Source organism: Lingula anatina, chromosome 3 (genome assembly GCF_051362555.1).
Source record: "Lingula anatina isolate TDL-2025a chromosome 3, LinAna3.0, whole genome shotgun sequence".
Taxonomy (NCBI): Eukaryota; Metazoa; Brachiopoda; class Lingulata; order Lingulida; family Lingulidae; genus Lingula; species Lingula anatina.
In genome coordinates, this window is record NC_141769.1 from 33320884 (window position 1) to 33334085 (window position 13202).

A 13202-nucleotide genomic window follows, 5' to 3' on the forward strand; every position below is an offset into this window, starting at 1 on the left:
GGGGTGACATAAAGGCCATACTACATTGAAAAAGGAACATTATGCACTTTTTATTCCGCCTTAAATTCAAAATAAATTAACAAATCTTCGCACAATAGAAAAATACAAAGGAAAAGGTCGGTCAGTAATAGCAGTAAGTTTTAATTCAGAACTTTAATCTCACATAATATCCTGCAAAACAAACATCAACAAACTACAATAATAACTTCATAATTATTACTGACACAGATACCAGATATATTTTGCTACTTCTTACACATACAAATACTTGAGTAAGACTGCCGAAACCATCACAAAGAATAGCAAGCTTGGAGACGACAGGCAACTATCTGTCACATTCATTCTTTGGCATTCTAATAGTTGTAAGGACTTTGATGGTAATAATACATATTATATTCTAACACTACCATGTGAAGTTGTTTTTTTTTAGCAGAGGGTGTTTACCATCAATGATAGAAATCTTAACACTTTCTGCTATGTACTGAAATTTATTTCTTGTCTAACCAATTTTTTATTGATGTGACATACCAAAATTCCCCCAATCTATCAATCTGAAAGAAATTCAGCCTTACAGAAAACAGAATATCACTACTAAACAGCTGGTTACCTAACTGGAGATTCATCTCTGACACGCTACCTTTAATACATTAAAAACATATTGCAAAATAAATAAATAAACTGCCAAAATTGATGTATAACAGTGGTTGGTACACATTAAACGGAAATGGTCTACAATCTCAAAACTAGAGATCCATTTGCACAATTTATACTTTATACAATGTCTTTCAGCAACATCCTTGAATTTGCTTGTAAGTTCCCACAATGACACCATATAGTCATGAATCTACAAAGCTACAGCACCAAGTTTTAAATAAATGTCATGGTAAACTAATAATATACACAATAGTGGCTTGAACTCCCGACAAAATGGTTTAGGTTTGAACCTAAAATAAGGCACACATCCATCAATAGAATAAATCAGTTTACAATCTAAATACATAAAAACTTGACATATCAGGTTTTTACAGTGAGGACCTACCATCCTAAATGTTTTGGAGCATTTTTTCTGTGCAGCATTTTAAGGAAAAATATTTTCCACTCTTGAAATCTCTGTGCCATTTCAACAATTAAGAAAGTAATACAAACAGAATGTACATAAATATATATACATATAACATTTATACAAAAGGATAAATATGCTTTGAATGTGAAAAACTGTATACTGCATTTTTACATGTGGGGAGAAAAAAAGAACAATGACTCTAAGATAGTGTTCAGATAAACCAATTGTACTAGCTGTATCGATCCAACTCTAGAGGAGATTTTCCCTTAGTGCAATCACTGTAATTGGCTTAAATGTCTAACACGCCTCCTCAATTTGCTAGGAGGTAATAACCTTATTAACTAGCTACTCAAGGAGGTGTGACAGGCAATCAAGCTGATTACACTGAATGCACTTTAGTGTACTGGCAATAAAGTAATGTTCATCAGAGGCAGGTACAAACAATTTTTCGAACCAATGAACCTTGGGCGCCCCCTATATATATATCAGCAAGGATATGGAGTTGTCAATTTCTCAAAGTGGACCAGGCCAGTTTCAAGTACATTCACTGCTTTGTAGTTCTATATAATTGTGCACTGTAAACTGAAATTATAACATAAACAATCCACTTGGGTAAACTATGCAATGTTCTTTACAATAAACTGCAGACAACAATAATTCTTTACATGTCCAACTTCACATCAAGAGATATACTCTAGTGATACAGACTGTACCGATACGCTCTGACATTAAGTTCTAACATGGTATCACACCACAAGGATGTTTACTCCCATTCACAGGTTCTCCATACTAATAAATTGCCCATCTTTCCAAGTGTGCTGGTACAGACTATTGCTAAAATATACTGCCCCATGTGACAGTGGCTCTGGACGCAACAGTTGCCATGACAACCTTGCAATATACTCTTCAATTCATATATGGTTTACATTTATGTTCTGTACCCAGTGAAGTGATTGGACAAATACCAACTCATCACATGGATTATTGTTCTGCACAGAAAGCAGTCTGGAGTAAACTCACACCAGGCATCATACATCTAAACTCCTGGTATTTGGTGGTTTGTTGGTGTGGATATCATCCCTTCTGGATGAAGTCAACGTCTGTGCAAATATACGGGGAACGGCTTTACAATAAAAGCAAGTTTACCTTATTGATTTTGGCCTGTTTTTATTCATTCCAAAAACACACTGCCTTTCTCATGATGTTCACTCTGTATTTGAACAAACTTGGAGGTGCAAATCAACATTCCATGCAAGACAATTTATCATTGATTTAGCCCCAAACAGCTACTTTTGTCCTCAACAGGAAATTTGTCTGGTTTCTGAGGGCTCTACCTAAAACCCATTTCTTTTTTCTTTCTATTTTCACTTATTTTTACACTGGGAGTCTTAAAAATACGAGGACCCCAACAAAATTAATAATTAGCATCCTAAAATTCACATTTTGCAGATCTCTGTGTTGAGTTAGAATAACCTGGCATATAGTCTGTGCCGCCCCCCCCCTTTCCCCGACAGAGTCAGACAGTGCAGGTCTTATATATAATGTATCATGAGCATTTTGTGACTGCTTTTCTCTCCATGTTTTAACCAAAGGCAATTCTTTTGTCCAAGGTTGTCAACTCCAGACATTTCCACGCATATCACGCATTTGAACTATTGATTTTTGTTGTGTAAGCCATCACTCCATCACCAAGGACACGAGTCAATGACATATAAACCAGATATGGTTACAACTCTTTAAATCAAGACAGACTTGGTTTTGAAGTAAAATGTCAAAAATATCAGTTGTAAGTGTCAAGAAAGAAGTCTGGGATCATATGTTATTGTGTCTGACTAATACTGAGAAAATTTTGAAAAAATGGTAAGACGGTGTTTGAAATATTTCGGTAAATTTTAAAATTTCTCGCTTACAATGTTGACAACCCTGAACTTCTCAAATTTTACCAAAAAAGTGGCTCAACCTTAAAATATAAACAGTAAATATATTCAGTTAGCAGTTTTTAGCGTAACGTAGAAGACTATCTAGGGAAACATCTTCTTTAATTTCAAATCCTTTGTGTCCAAACTCCACAGCAATCTTGACATTCTCTAAGTCATCGTCAAAGAGCAGAATTTCCCCTGGTTTTACCATTAGGTGGTATCTGTTATAGAGCTCAGTCACCACTGATGCTATATGCTGCTCCTTGCCTGAAAAAACAGAAAATAACCACCAGGATTAGATAGGAGTCTCAATGAGAACAGAACAAATGCTATTTATAGGACAAAATTGAAGGATTCCTGTAGCTTTACACCGTAAAAATGACCAGAGAATTTGCACTTGCAGTCAGATAGAAAATTATTCTGTGCTGGTGTTAAGTACAACCATTCAGTGCCTTTATGATGAAAATAAAAAAATTCATCAGTTAACCTGGTGGAGCACTAGCAGAAAGCTTAATTTAACACAGATCTTTCTTTACCAGAAAACCTTCCTTTGCCTTCCTACTTCTTTCATACCCAGTAGAATTCTATGTGATTAATAATATCATTCCCAAAGTAAAAGGATGTGCATTTTAGGATAAATATGTGGAGATTTGGCATGCAAAAATAAGCAAATAAATAAATAAATAAAATATTTTAAACCTTCCAATTAATTCCATATTGTTACTGGCTAAATTTTATCTGATTCCAAACTCAGAAATATTCTTTAAAATATCTTATGCCTCGTCTTTTTTTAATTCACTTGGTTTAAACTAAGACAGTGGTTACATACTTTCCTTGTATTCTCACTTTGTGTTAAATGAAACAATCTCTTGCAGCACTATCAATTTCATTTTTTAAAGGGAGATATATATGTCTTCAGGACAAAAACAGGTACTTAGTGATGTTAATTAGTTGAGAAGAGAAAATGCCACGAGTATATTTTTGGATTGATCTTTCTGCTAACAAATTATACTTGATCAATCATTCAAATATTCATGCAGGGTTACAAATCTGATAAACCCAAAATATGATAGAATCAGACAAGAAGCCCCGCAAATTATGAAATCCCATGGAAAATCAGATGTTAGGATGTTTTTGTGTCTGGGCAAAATCCCCGAAATCAGCAAATCCCCTGAATAATCACATTCCTAGAAATGCATTATGAGTGGCTTAGATTCATTTTAAAGAATAACAAGGTTTATAATGTATTCAATAATTTGACATTTGTGATTTATCCCTGACACCAAACTGATAGTAATTACCAGGAGACACTACAAGGAAGATTCTCCAAGTGTTGGCTCATTCAAAATATATAAACAGTTACAGGAATGCAAATCTATCCCATTATATAACCAGACCTTGCTTTTTTACTAATGGAAAACATGGTCAACAACAATGATAGGGAAAGAGATTAAATAAAACAAGTGTAAATGGCACTTTTCGGGATTTATTTCTATTTTCAGACAGTCTGAGCATGTTTATATTTTGTCTATTACCATCATTACTGTACAACTACTGTGCTCACTCCAACATACAGAATTCTAAATACACTCTATTGTGGCTAAAAGAAAGCAAAAATCTATTCTAGAATGTGTCCAATTTCTCTGTACTTCAAGCCAGAGTTATGATGTGATGGACATTTTGGAGCTATTTGGAAATAATATGAAATATACAGAGAGAACAAACCTACACCCTCCCCCTCCCCTTGCATCCACCAACCCAAACACCCCTCCCCCCTCACACCCATCCCTCTCCCTCACAATCACACACACCCAGCTACCCATGCACCCTTCCTATATACGCACACACATACGTACACACGTGTACACACTCACACACACTCATGACTCAAGCAAACACACACACACACTCATACACACACACATGCACTCATACACATGCACACACACACCTCAACCCACACATGCAGACATACTGTAAGGAAAAATAGCATATATAAATATTACCTAGATTAGTCAAGCCTGCGACGGGGGGTAGCTCTTTCACCCAGTCCCTGGTGCTGGCTCTAATCATCACTTTACTTATATCACTGGAAAAAAAAGAAAATATATCCACATTATCGCCTGGAGGTGTGAGGTGCAGATTACAGAGAGAAAAAACTACAGAAAGACAAGATTAAAAAGTGGACAAATATGAGCTTTTCCCAGATGGAATTAGAGAGACAGAGACAGAGGCCGAAAGAGATTAAAACCGCACATCAAAAGTGTCCGAGGTTATCTGACGCTTGCACCTGTAAGTGGCATATCTTAGCACTGCTGTAAACCAGACCATATGCTGGGTAGAATCAAAATCACTCCTTTCAAACTCTGGTTGTGACACAGGGAAGATGAGTCAGACTGGGTTCCCATATTTAGATCGATCCATCTGGATCGATCTCAACTCCCTGGGGGTTCACGCTAAATTGCTATCAGCTCAAGAGGCTTAAATGTCTGTCATGCCTACCGAATCAGCTACTAGTAGGGGTAAAGATAATTACCCCCTAACAGTTTTACTAGGCGTGACAAATGTTTAAGCCAGCCAGTTTGATGGCAATTAAGTGAGACTCCCCAGGGAGATAGATCGATCCAAATATCTGTGGGAATGGTCCCTATATGGTGGATATAGGAAAAACACCATAACTGGGGTTGCACTAACACTCGCCAATTTAGCCAAATGCTAAAACTGACTTAAGTTGGCTAAACAAACAAAAGGTTGATTTGACTTGTTTTAGTCAAATTTCAACGATTTGGAGAAAAAAATGATGAAAAAGTAGTGATTTGGCTAAGAGAAAAAAACTGCCAGTGCCACCCCAGCATAAGAACTCTGAAATTCAGGGCATGATACAATTTGGGCATTTTATGAAGCAAGCAAAAGAGAGAGACCTTCAGGTCATTACAACTCTGCCATTAGCTACTACACTTATCTCTGCCAGTGTGGAATTCCAGGCTTCACACTAATCTAAATACCCTTTCAAAATGTACAGTACATTTATTCTTAACTAATTCAAGCCTAAAAGCATCTAGCCTAATTGAAAAGTTCAACCTGTGCGTTTACACTCTGTGAAATGTAGATTGCAATGCCCCTGAAAAATAGGCAAAGAGTACACCAAGGCCCTATTCAGAATAGGGGACTAACTAGTCCGAGGGTCAAAAATGGCCGACCCACATGAATACTTCCCCAAGGGATATCTATTCAGTGCCTATTAGTGGATTTGATAGCAAGTTTTGTAGTGGGTGGCCATATTTGACCCCCGGACTACTTAGTCCCCTATTCTGAATGGGACCTATAACTAGTCATAAATGGACATCAAAATACTGCAAATAACAAACTACACACAATAAGATTAAGGATCCAGTAAAATAGCAATGATCCAGAAACCCTACTTATTCTTCAGAATATTTAGTGCATAACAAGCTGGTCATAAAACAGATGCACAGAGATTCAAGTGCAATCAGGCTTATCTATGTTTTTTGATGTGTACAACACACACTTACACCCCATTCTCATAGATTAGATCGACCTACATTGGATCGACCTAACTCCCCGGGGGTTCACGCTAAATAGCTGTCAGCCGGACGGACACGAAAGTTAATTACCCCTTATAGCTTGTAGTAGGCGGGGACGGACACTTAAGGCGGATTATCTGACAGTAATCTAGTGAGACTCCCCGCGGTGATAGATCGATCTAAAAGTTGTGAGAACAGAGCCTTAGTGTGAGCACATGTTGTAGGCATAAGAAAACCTAGGGCTGCAACACGAGAGGGAGTGAGAAGGGGAGAGAGAACAAGGAAGAAAACAATGACTGGGGGGGGGGGGGGGGGCAAGAGGACAGGCAGAGAGGAGGAAATTAGTGAAAGCCACTTCTTATATATTGTCCTTAAAAAAAACATTCCTTGATCTTATTGGCTGTGTGTGCTACGCACTCTTTTTGACTAAAACAAATTCACCCCCCCACCGCCATCCTCCCCCCCCCCCCCTTTCAAACATCACTATTTTGGTCTATATTCTTTATGTCCTGTGTTCCTTAAATAGTTTCTGAACCCAACAGGAAAACAGACAAATATCTTTCATGATATCTTTTCATGATATCTAAAAATATGCCTTGCTACCCGTACTGTTAGCCGGGATAAATCAGAGAGTTCTGGTATTATTGCAAATGGAAAATCTTTAAAATTTTAATCTTTGATAAAAAAATTTTGACAATTCCTCAGTTATAGAACATTATTCAAAAGGTTTCTAGTGTGTGACTAAAGCCACGTCCATGGACCATTTCATGTTTATAATTTTCCTCCTGTATTTTTATGACTTTAAAGAACCAGACTATTTGAACACAAGCCAAGCTTAGAATTTCACTGCTACCAAAATTAGCATCAGGATTAGACCAGTGGATAAGCAATCAGCACTCAGGGATAATAAAGTGTTACTCATTCTCTTTAAATATTCATAATTGCTTCCTATTTTTTGTCTATAGTGGGAAGTACTTGCAGCATCAATATTGTGAATGTGCAAGGGCCACTATTTTGAGGAAGTTACCTTGCAATTTTTAAAATTTCTAGAAAATCCAAAACACTAAGAATATAGTTCTAAAAATTTTAATGCACTGTAACTTAACATGAATGCCCTTGCTCTTGAACTTCTACACAGCATAAAAAGGAAACCTCCGACTAGTAATCAACAACTACCCTGTTACAGGGATCTCAAACTATAATGAAGATAGATGAGCCGACTTTCTAAGTAATAGGTGGTGAACAAGGCACCACCTTCAGTGACATAATAACAAGAAATAAACTTTCCAGCATACACCTTGTTCAACAACCACAAAACAAATTTGACTTATTGCCCCAGAGAATGAGACTTCATAATTTTTTTTTTTTCGCCAAAGCATTGGGAACATGGTATAACTTTTGCTTATTTTTACAGAACAAAAGCAATTTCAGCAATTTCAACACAGCTCAAGAAATAAAACCTCTACCAACTATAGCACAACCTGTAAGGTGGACCATTACAACTGAACCATATCTCCTACGTGAGCACTAAATCATGTCTTCTCACTCTAAACATAAAGGACTGGGCTGAACTTAAATTATTTCTATTATACAAACAGGTTATGTCAAAAAGAAAACTATGCCGACACACAAGTCCAACAAGGAGCAATATTCACTTTAAATTTTAAATCAAAACATTTTATAGTTTTCTATACATTAAAAAACCTTAAACTGGTTATGGTGGAAAAGTATACTTGCAAATTTATAGTATTAAAATGCTAAAACTGTAAACAGACAACTGTTTAACTTTAATGAAACCTGCTAACACAGTCATACCTACACTTAAAGGCAACTCGACCTACATGTATCAGACCTGTTATTCTTACAAGATGCTATTCTGAGGGGCAAGAAATATACCATAAAAATACTCTGCTTTATCTAGGAACAGTCACAGCAAATCAAGTGGCTGATACATCAATGCAGCCACCTGGATATATCACTTCAGAAACAGTTTTGAATAAAATAAATAAAAGAAACACAGAATTCACCATGCATTGCTCATGGGGTGATGAATATAAAAACATTCCATCAACAATTATTATTAGAAATTACAACTAACTGTATATGCAGTTTACAAACCTCCTGGAACATTTAATGGTTTGTTCCCAATGACACATTTCTTGTAGAATTATCCTGTACTGCAGCAACTTTTGCTGAATGTAATCAGATTAACACGCCTTCTCCTGGCAATGAGGAGTAGACAGAAAGCTGGTGATTATGAGTATGTTTGTCATTGGAAACAAGAGGAGGCATGTTAATCTGATTGCATTCAGCAAAAGTCCCCATGGAGTTGGCTCAATCTATGTAGAACGATATTTGCACTGGGAATGGACCCTTAGCTTATTACTTGATGTTTACTGTTTGCATTTCATCTATCTAGTCTCCTTGTATGCCAGAAATAGTGTGTACTAGTATACTCATACCCAGTACTAACATCACTTACCAAACTGTGACAGAGAAGAGCTGGGGTTGAGAGGATCTAGATTTATTCAAAATTATCAAAAGTAAATGTGTTGATATTCACCATGTACAGCATTGGTGAAATATATCATGAATCCACATCTATGAAATAAAATTACCTATGTGGCAAGGCATGTTTGAGCACTTCCCTGATCAATTCAGGCTGCTGGGAGTAGGTAACCACACAGACGTGGATTAAAGTCTCAGCTAAGGCTGCTTTAAGTGCTGCTTTGAAGCAGGGACGCACGTACTCGGCCAAAGTCTCGGCTCCTCTCCGCCATGCTCCCGCCGTGTGCACCGACACTATCGTACGGTCAAAATCAATAGCAAGTAATGTTATACCCTTCTCCTTTAGTGTATTGACGAGAATCTTTGCTTTGGCCATTTCATCCTCTTGGACTGTCTTTGGTGTTGTCCCTGGCATTGTGATTGATTTGGAGAAAACAGCTACTTATAAGGAAAGAGATCGTCGTCTTCAGCGGGACTCCATGTTTGTTTTGACAAATGAAGGGTGCATCAGATGTTGCCGAACTGTGAGACGACCATTGCGGTAGAGAAGATGAAAGCATTGAAAATGCGTTGTTCTTGGTTGAATTCAAATAATATTTTAATTCTAAAAAGTGCAATTATCGACTGAATATGAATAACTTCTTCCCCCGCTTGCTTCTCTATCTTATGCTTTGGGATGTGCCAATAATTTTATGACACTTTAACTTTGGAAGCAAGTGCACTTTAGTTTTTAGCTTCATGACTTTTTGAGCTTTTCAAGCATGTACTGTAAAACTGAACATTCACAAGAAATGAGAATAATTACTGAAACAGACTAAAAGGTTATACTGCCTAACTTCACTGGCAATCACTTACCTACACTGACATCAGCAATCTTTACCAATAAAAAAAAATTGTAAACGGATATTAAATTCATAAAAAAAGTCAGCCATGTGCCTCATTTAGTGAAATACTGGTAGAATTTTGACTTCCCTCCATTATTTTCATTGCAATAACAGTAATTGAAGTGCCAAATCAATTATGCAAATATTACACAAAACATATGTCACTGAGGTAACTCAAACGTTTACTTTTGTGTGGACTATCCCATACTGTATATCAAGTATATATAGAAGAAAACACCAGTCACCAGTACCCTAGGTTCTAGATTCCGGTATTGCCAGCTCGATCTTGATTTCATATATAACCCATATCAACAATACCGGCTCTAGTGACCAGCGGCCATGTTACACTTCCATCAATCAAATAGAACTGCTCCGCAGTGAATCTGCAGTTGAATGTCATCAGACCAAAATGAAACGTAAAACAGATTTAATTCTGCTTTATTTAATTTTATTTGCTGTATTTAAGATGTAAAGTGAAAAAATAAATAATATTCTTCGAACAGAAAAGATATATCCAATGTTTTTGCTTATCAAAGAACATTTAGTCCTGAGATGTACACGTGCGCAATACACGTGCTTGCCGTGTGCCAAATTTGACAGCTACACTGTATGCCCGATACCACTATAAGGGCTGCGCAATGGCTACACCAAAATCAGTTTTTAAAGCAGAATAGTGCTTCTATTGTGGCACTGACCTTCGACTGCAAGATATTTTCAATTCAAACTTCGTCAGGCACTTTGCTTCTTGTCTCGTCTGCACGAGATAACTTCAGCGCGAGGCGGGAAAGGCAGCTCCAGGCGGCCAAACCTGTGACGTACGAGACTTATGACTTCCAAATATGGATCCAGGCGGACACAGCTGTGATGTGTGACTTCCAAATATGGAAGCGCCCCAGGCAAAATTTTGAAGAAGAACGCCCTCAGATTGTCGCTGTTCGTCAGAGCTAGTAAAAGCGACTCCATCACAAGGTATATATTTAACAAGCTAGCTTTTACGTTGCTCCGACACTCAGGGTAGTCACCAGTTTCTAACTTGAAAAATATTTACAAGTTTATTCAATTCAATCTTGTATTAAAAACAAACTGTAAAATTTATTCCAGAAAAAAATGTACATTTGATATCACTACATGATATTTAAAATAAATTCTCTATGTACAGTAACATAAAAAATTACAAGAATGCCACTTGTTTGGACCAGATAAATTATAAGAGTTAAAACTTCTACAACCTAAGTCTCCTTTCACAAGCATCTCGCAGCAGCAAAAATATCTCAAACATGCAGACATTTTGCCTCTTGAAGTTGCTGAGATGCAAAATAAAGTCAATGATTTGTGTGGGAGTATCCAAAATATCGACATTATTTGAAATAAGATCCATCTAAAATAATATACAACCCTCTCCAAAAAGAGCAGTGGTGCAAATGTTCATTCAGCTTATATCAGTCCTTCCTCGGATCCTGCGCGCTAAGTGAATGTCTTTTGGCATAACAGTTACTCTTCCCGCGTGTATGGTGCACAGGTTTGCGTCCTCAAACAGGTGAACTAAATAAGCCTCCGCGGCCTGAAAACAGAAAGGAAGTTCATGTTGTAGAATACAATGTACACATATCATACATAAATGAAAGACACTTTATCAATGAAATAAAAGCAAGGTGATTACTTTGAGTTCATGGGCAACCGTACTCAGAACACTACCCACAAAAAAAAAAAAAAAAAAAAAAAAAAAAAAAAAAAAAAAAAAATTCCCATTTCAAGTTTAAAAAATGTTCAGTGATGTAAGCATGTGGTAAAAATCCTTTTAGCTTTAACACAGCTTACCTCTTGAAGAGCCATGATAGCCATTGACTGCCATCTTAGCAAATCTTCTGAGTACATTTCTAATGCAATTTCCCTGACCTAGAAAATTAAGAAGACTCCTACACATCCTAGATAAATGCCAGGATACATATAAAAAAATCTAGCAAAAAAATTAAGGATATTATTTACAAAATAATAAACAAATTTTTAAATAAATAAAGTATTTTTCTGAGGCATTTAATAACACATCAATAGGTCTCTCCATGTCAAATTTATTTAAGCAATTCCCACTCCAGGAACTGTGTTTGATAAATTTCTGTGATGGCCTTTCTTTAACTCTTACCACTCGAGAAAATGGCAGTTTTCTTATCAACAGATCTGTAGATTTTTGATACTTTCTGATCTCCATCAATGCCCTGGTACCAGGGCGGTATCTTCTACGTTGAGGTACTGAAACGTCAAATAACCCCAATAAGTACTAGAACTTAGAAGTATCAAATAATCCCCTCTCCCATAAAAATAAAAAAAATAAGATAATAAAGAATTTTTTCTTTAATGTTAATCATTCTACATTATTCTAATTTTAACTTCTGCTATATAGCTTTTGTTTGAAACAGTTATTTATTATTACTACATTAACCAGTACCAGTATATATTACAGATATAGGAACTCGGGGGCGAACTGGAGCCGTCTTCTAAGTCTTACAGAAAATGGTCTGAATTTTTAAAGCCAACATTGACAAATACCTAACTTTTTTTCTTTCACAAGAAGGTCATAAATGGAAGATGGATTAACAAAAATAATTCGGAAGACTGTCAGAAAATATCTCTGGATCCACCCCTGGGATCTCCATTTTTCTTTTACAAACATTTAAAAAAATGTTATGCAAATACATGAACATAGCCATATTTGAAATTGTTAATCTGAGCCTGCATTCCATAGATGAAAGTGGACCTTAAGAAAAAAAAAACGTGAAATGCAGGGGGCGGAGGAGCACAGCTCGGAACACACACGATCCTAATCATTCAGTGGTGGGGGTAGACAAACGTTGAACACATGAGATGACATTGATTAAGATGCCAAGTTCTACACTGTGACACATACCTGGCTCCTGAACACGCCTTCCACTGCCGGCAGGGGCTCTTTCCTGAGATCTTCGTCTTGGACTTGAAGTTGACGGCGCGGCTTCTCCGCGACGGCGAGGTGAACTTGGCGGGGTCCTCCTTGAGCTAGGACCAGCTTTTCTACGACTGCTACCCGACTGAGTTGGGCGAACCATGTCAGTTTCGGTTTGTTGGTAAATGCCTTGAATCTCTCATTTCAACAATAAATCGATTTAATTGTAAAGTTTTGGAAGTTTGGCTGTCAGAAAATTAAAATATCCGCTTTCATTTTGCGCATGCGTCAAAGTAAATTTTATTACCTTCAAACAAAGAAGAGGTATACTTGCGGTAAAATTAGATTTGTGTATCAACATAACAGTTT

The 13202-nt window shown here is 36.8% G+C and overlaps 2 protein-coding genes across 2 annotated transcripts; both read right to left on the minus strand.

The window, feature by feature from the left end:
• Positions 1-25: 25 nt before the first annotated feature.
• Positions 26-9551, minus strand: LOC106167456 (uncharacterized). The gene is made up of 3 exons (XM_013546243.2): positions 9146-9551; positions 4989-5071; positions 26-3249 (listed from the first exon to the last, which is right to left on the minus strand). Exons 1-3 carry the CDS (start codon positions 9448-9450, stop codon positions 3053-3055), a joined length of 585 nt encoding a protein of 194 aa, XP_013401697.1. The 5' UTR covers positions 9451-9551; the 3' UTR covers positions 26-3052.
• A 1435-nt stretch (positions 9552-10986) lies between these two features.
• LOC106167454 (uncharacterized) lies at positions 10987-13146 on the minus strand. Its single transcript, XM_087009316.1, has 4 exons — positions 12822-13146; positions 12060-12166; positions 11738-11815; positions 10987-11480 (listed from the first exon to the last, which is right to left on the minus strand). The coding sequence occupies exons 1-4, from the start codon at positions 12994-12996 to the stop codon at positions 11349-11351; spliced, it is 492 nt and encodes a 163-aa protein (XP_086865442.1). The 5' UTR covers positions 12997-13146; the 3' UTR covers positions 10987-11348.
• Positions 13147-13202: the final 56 nt, after the last annotated feature.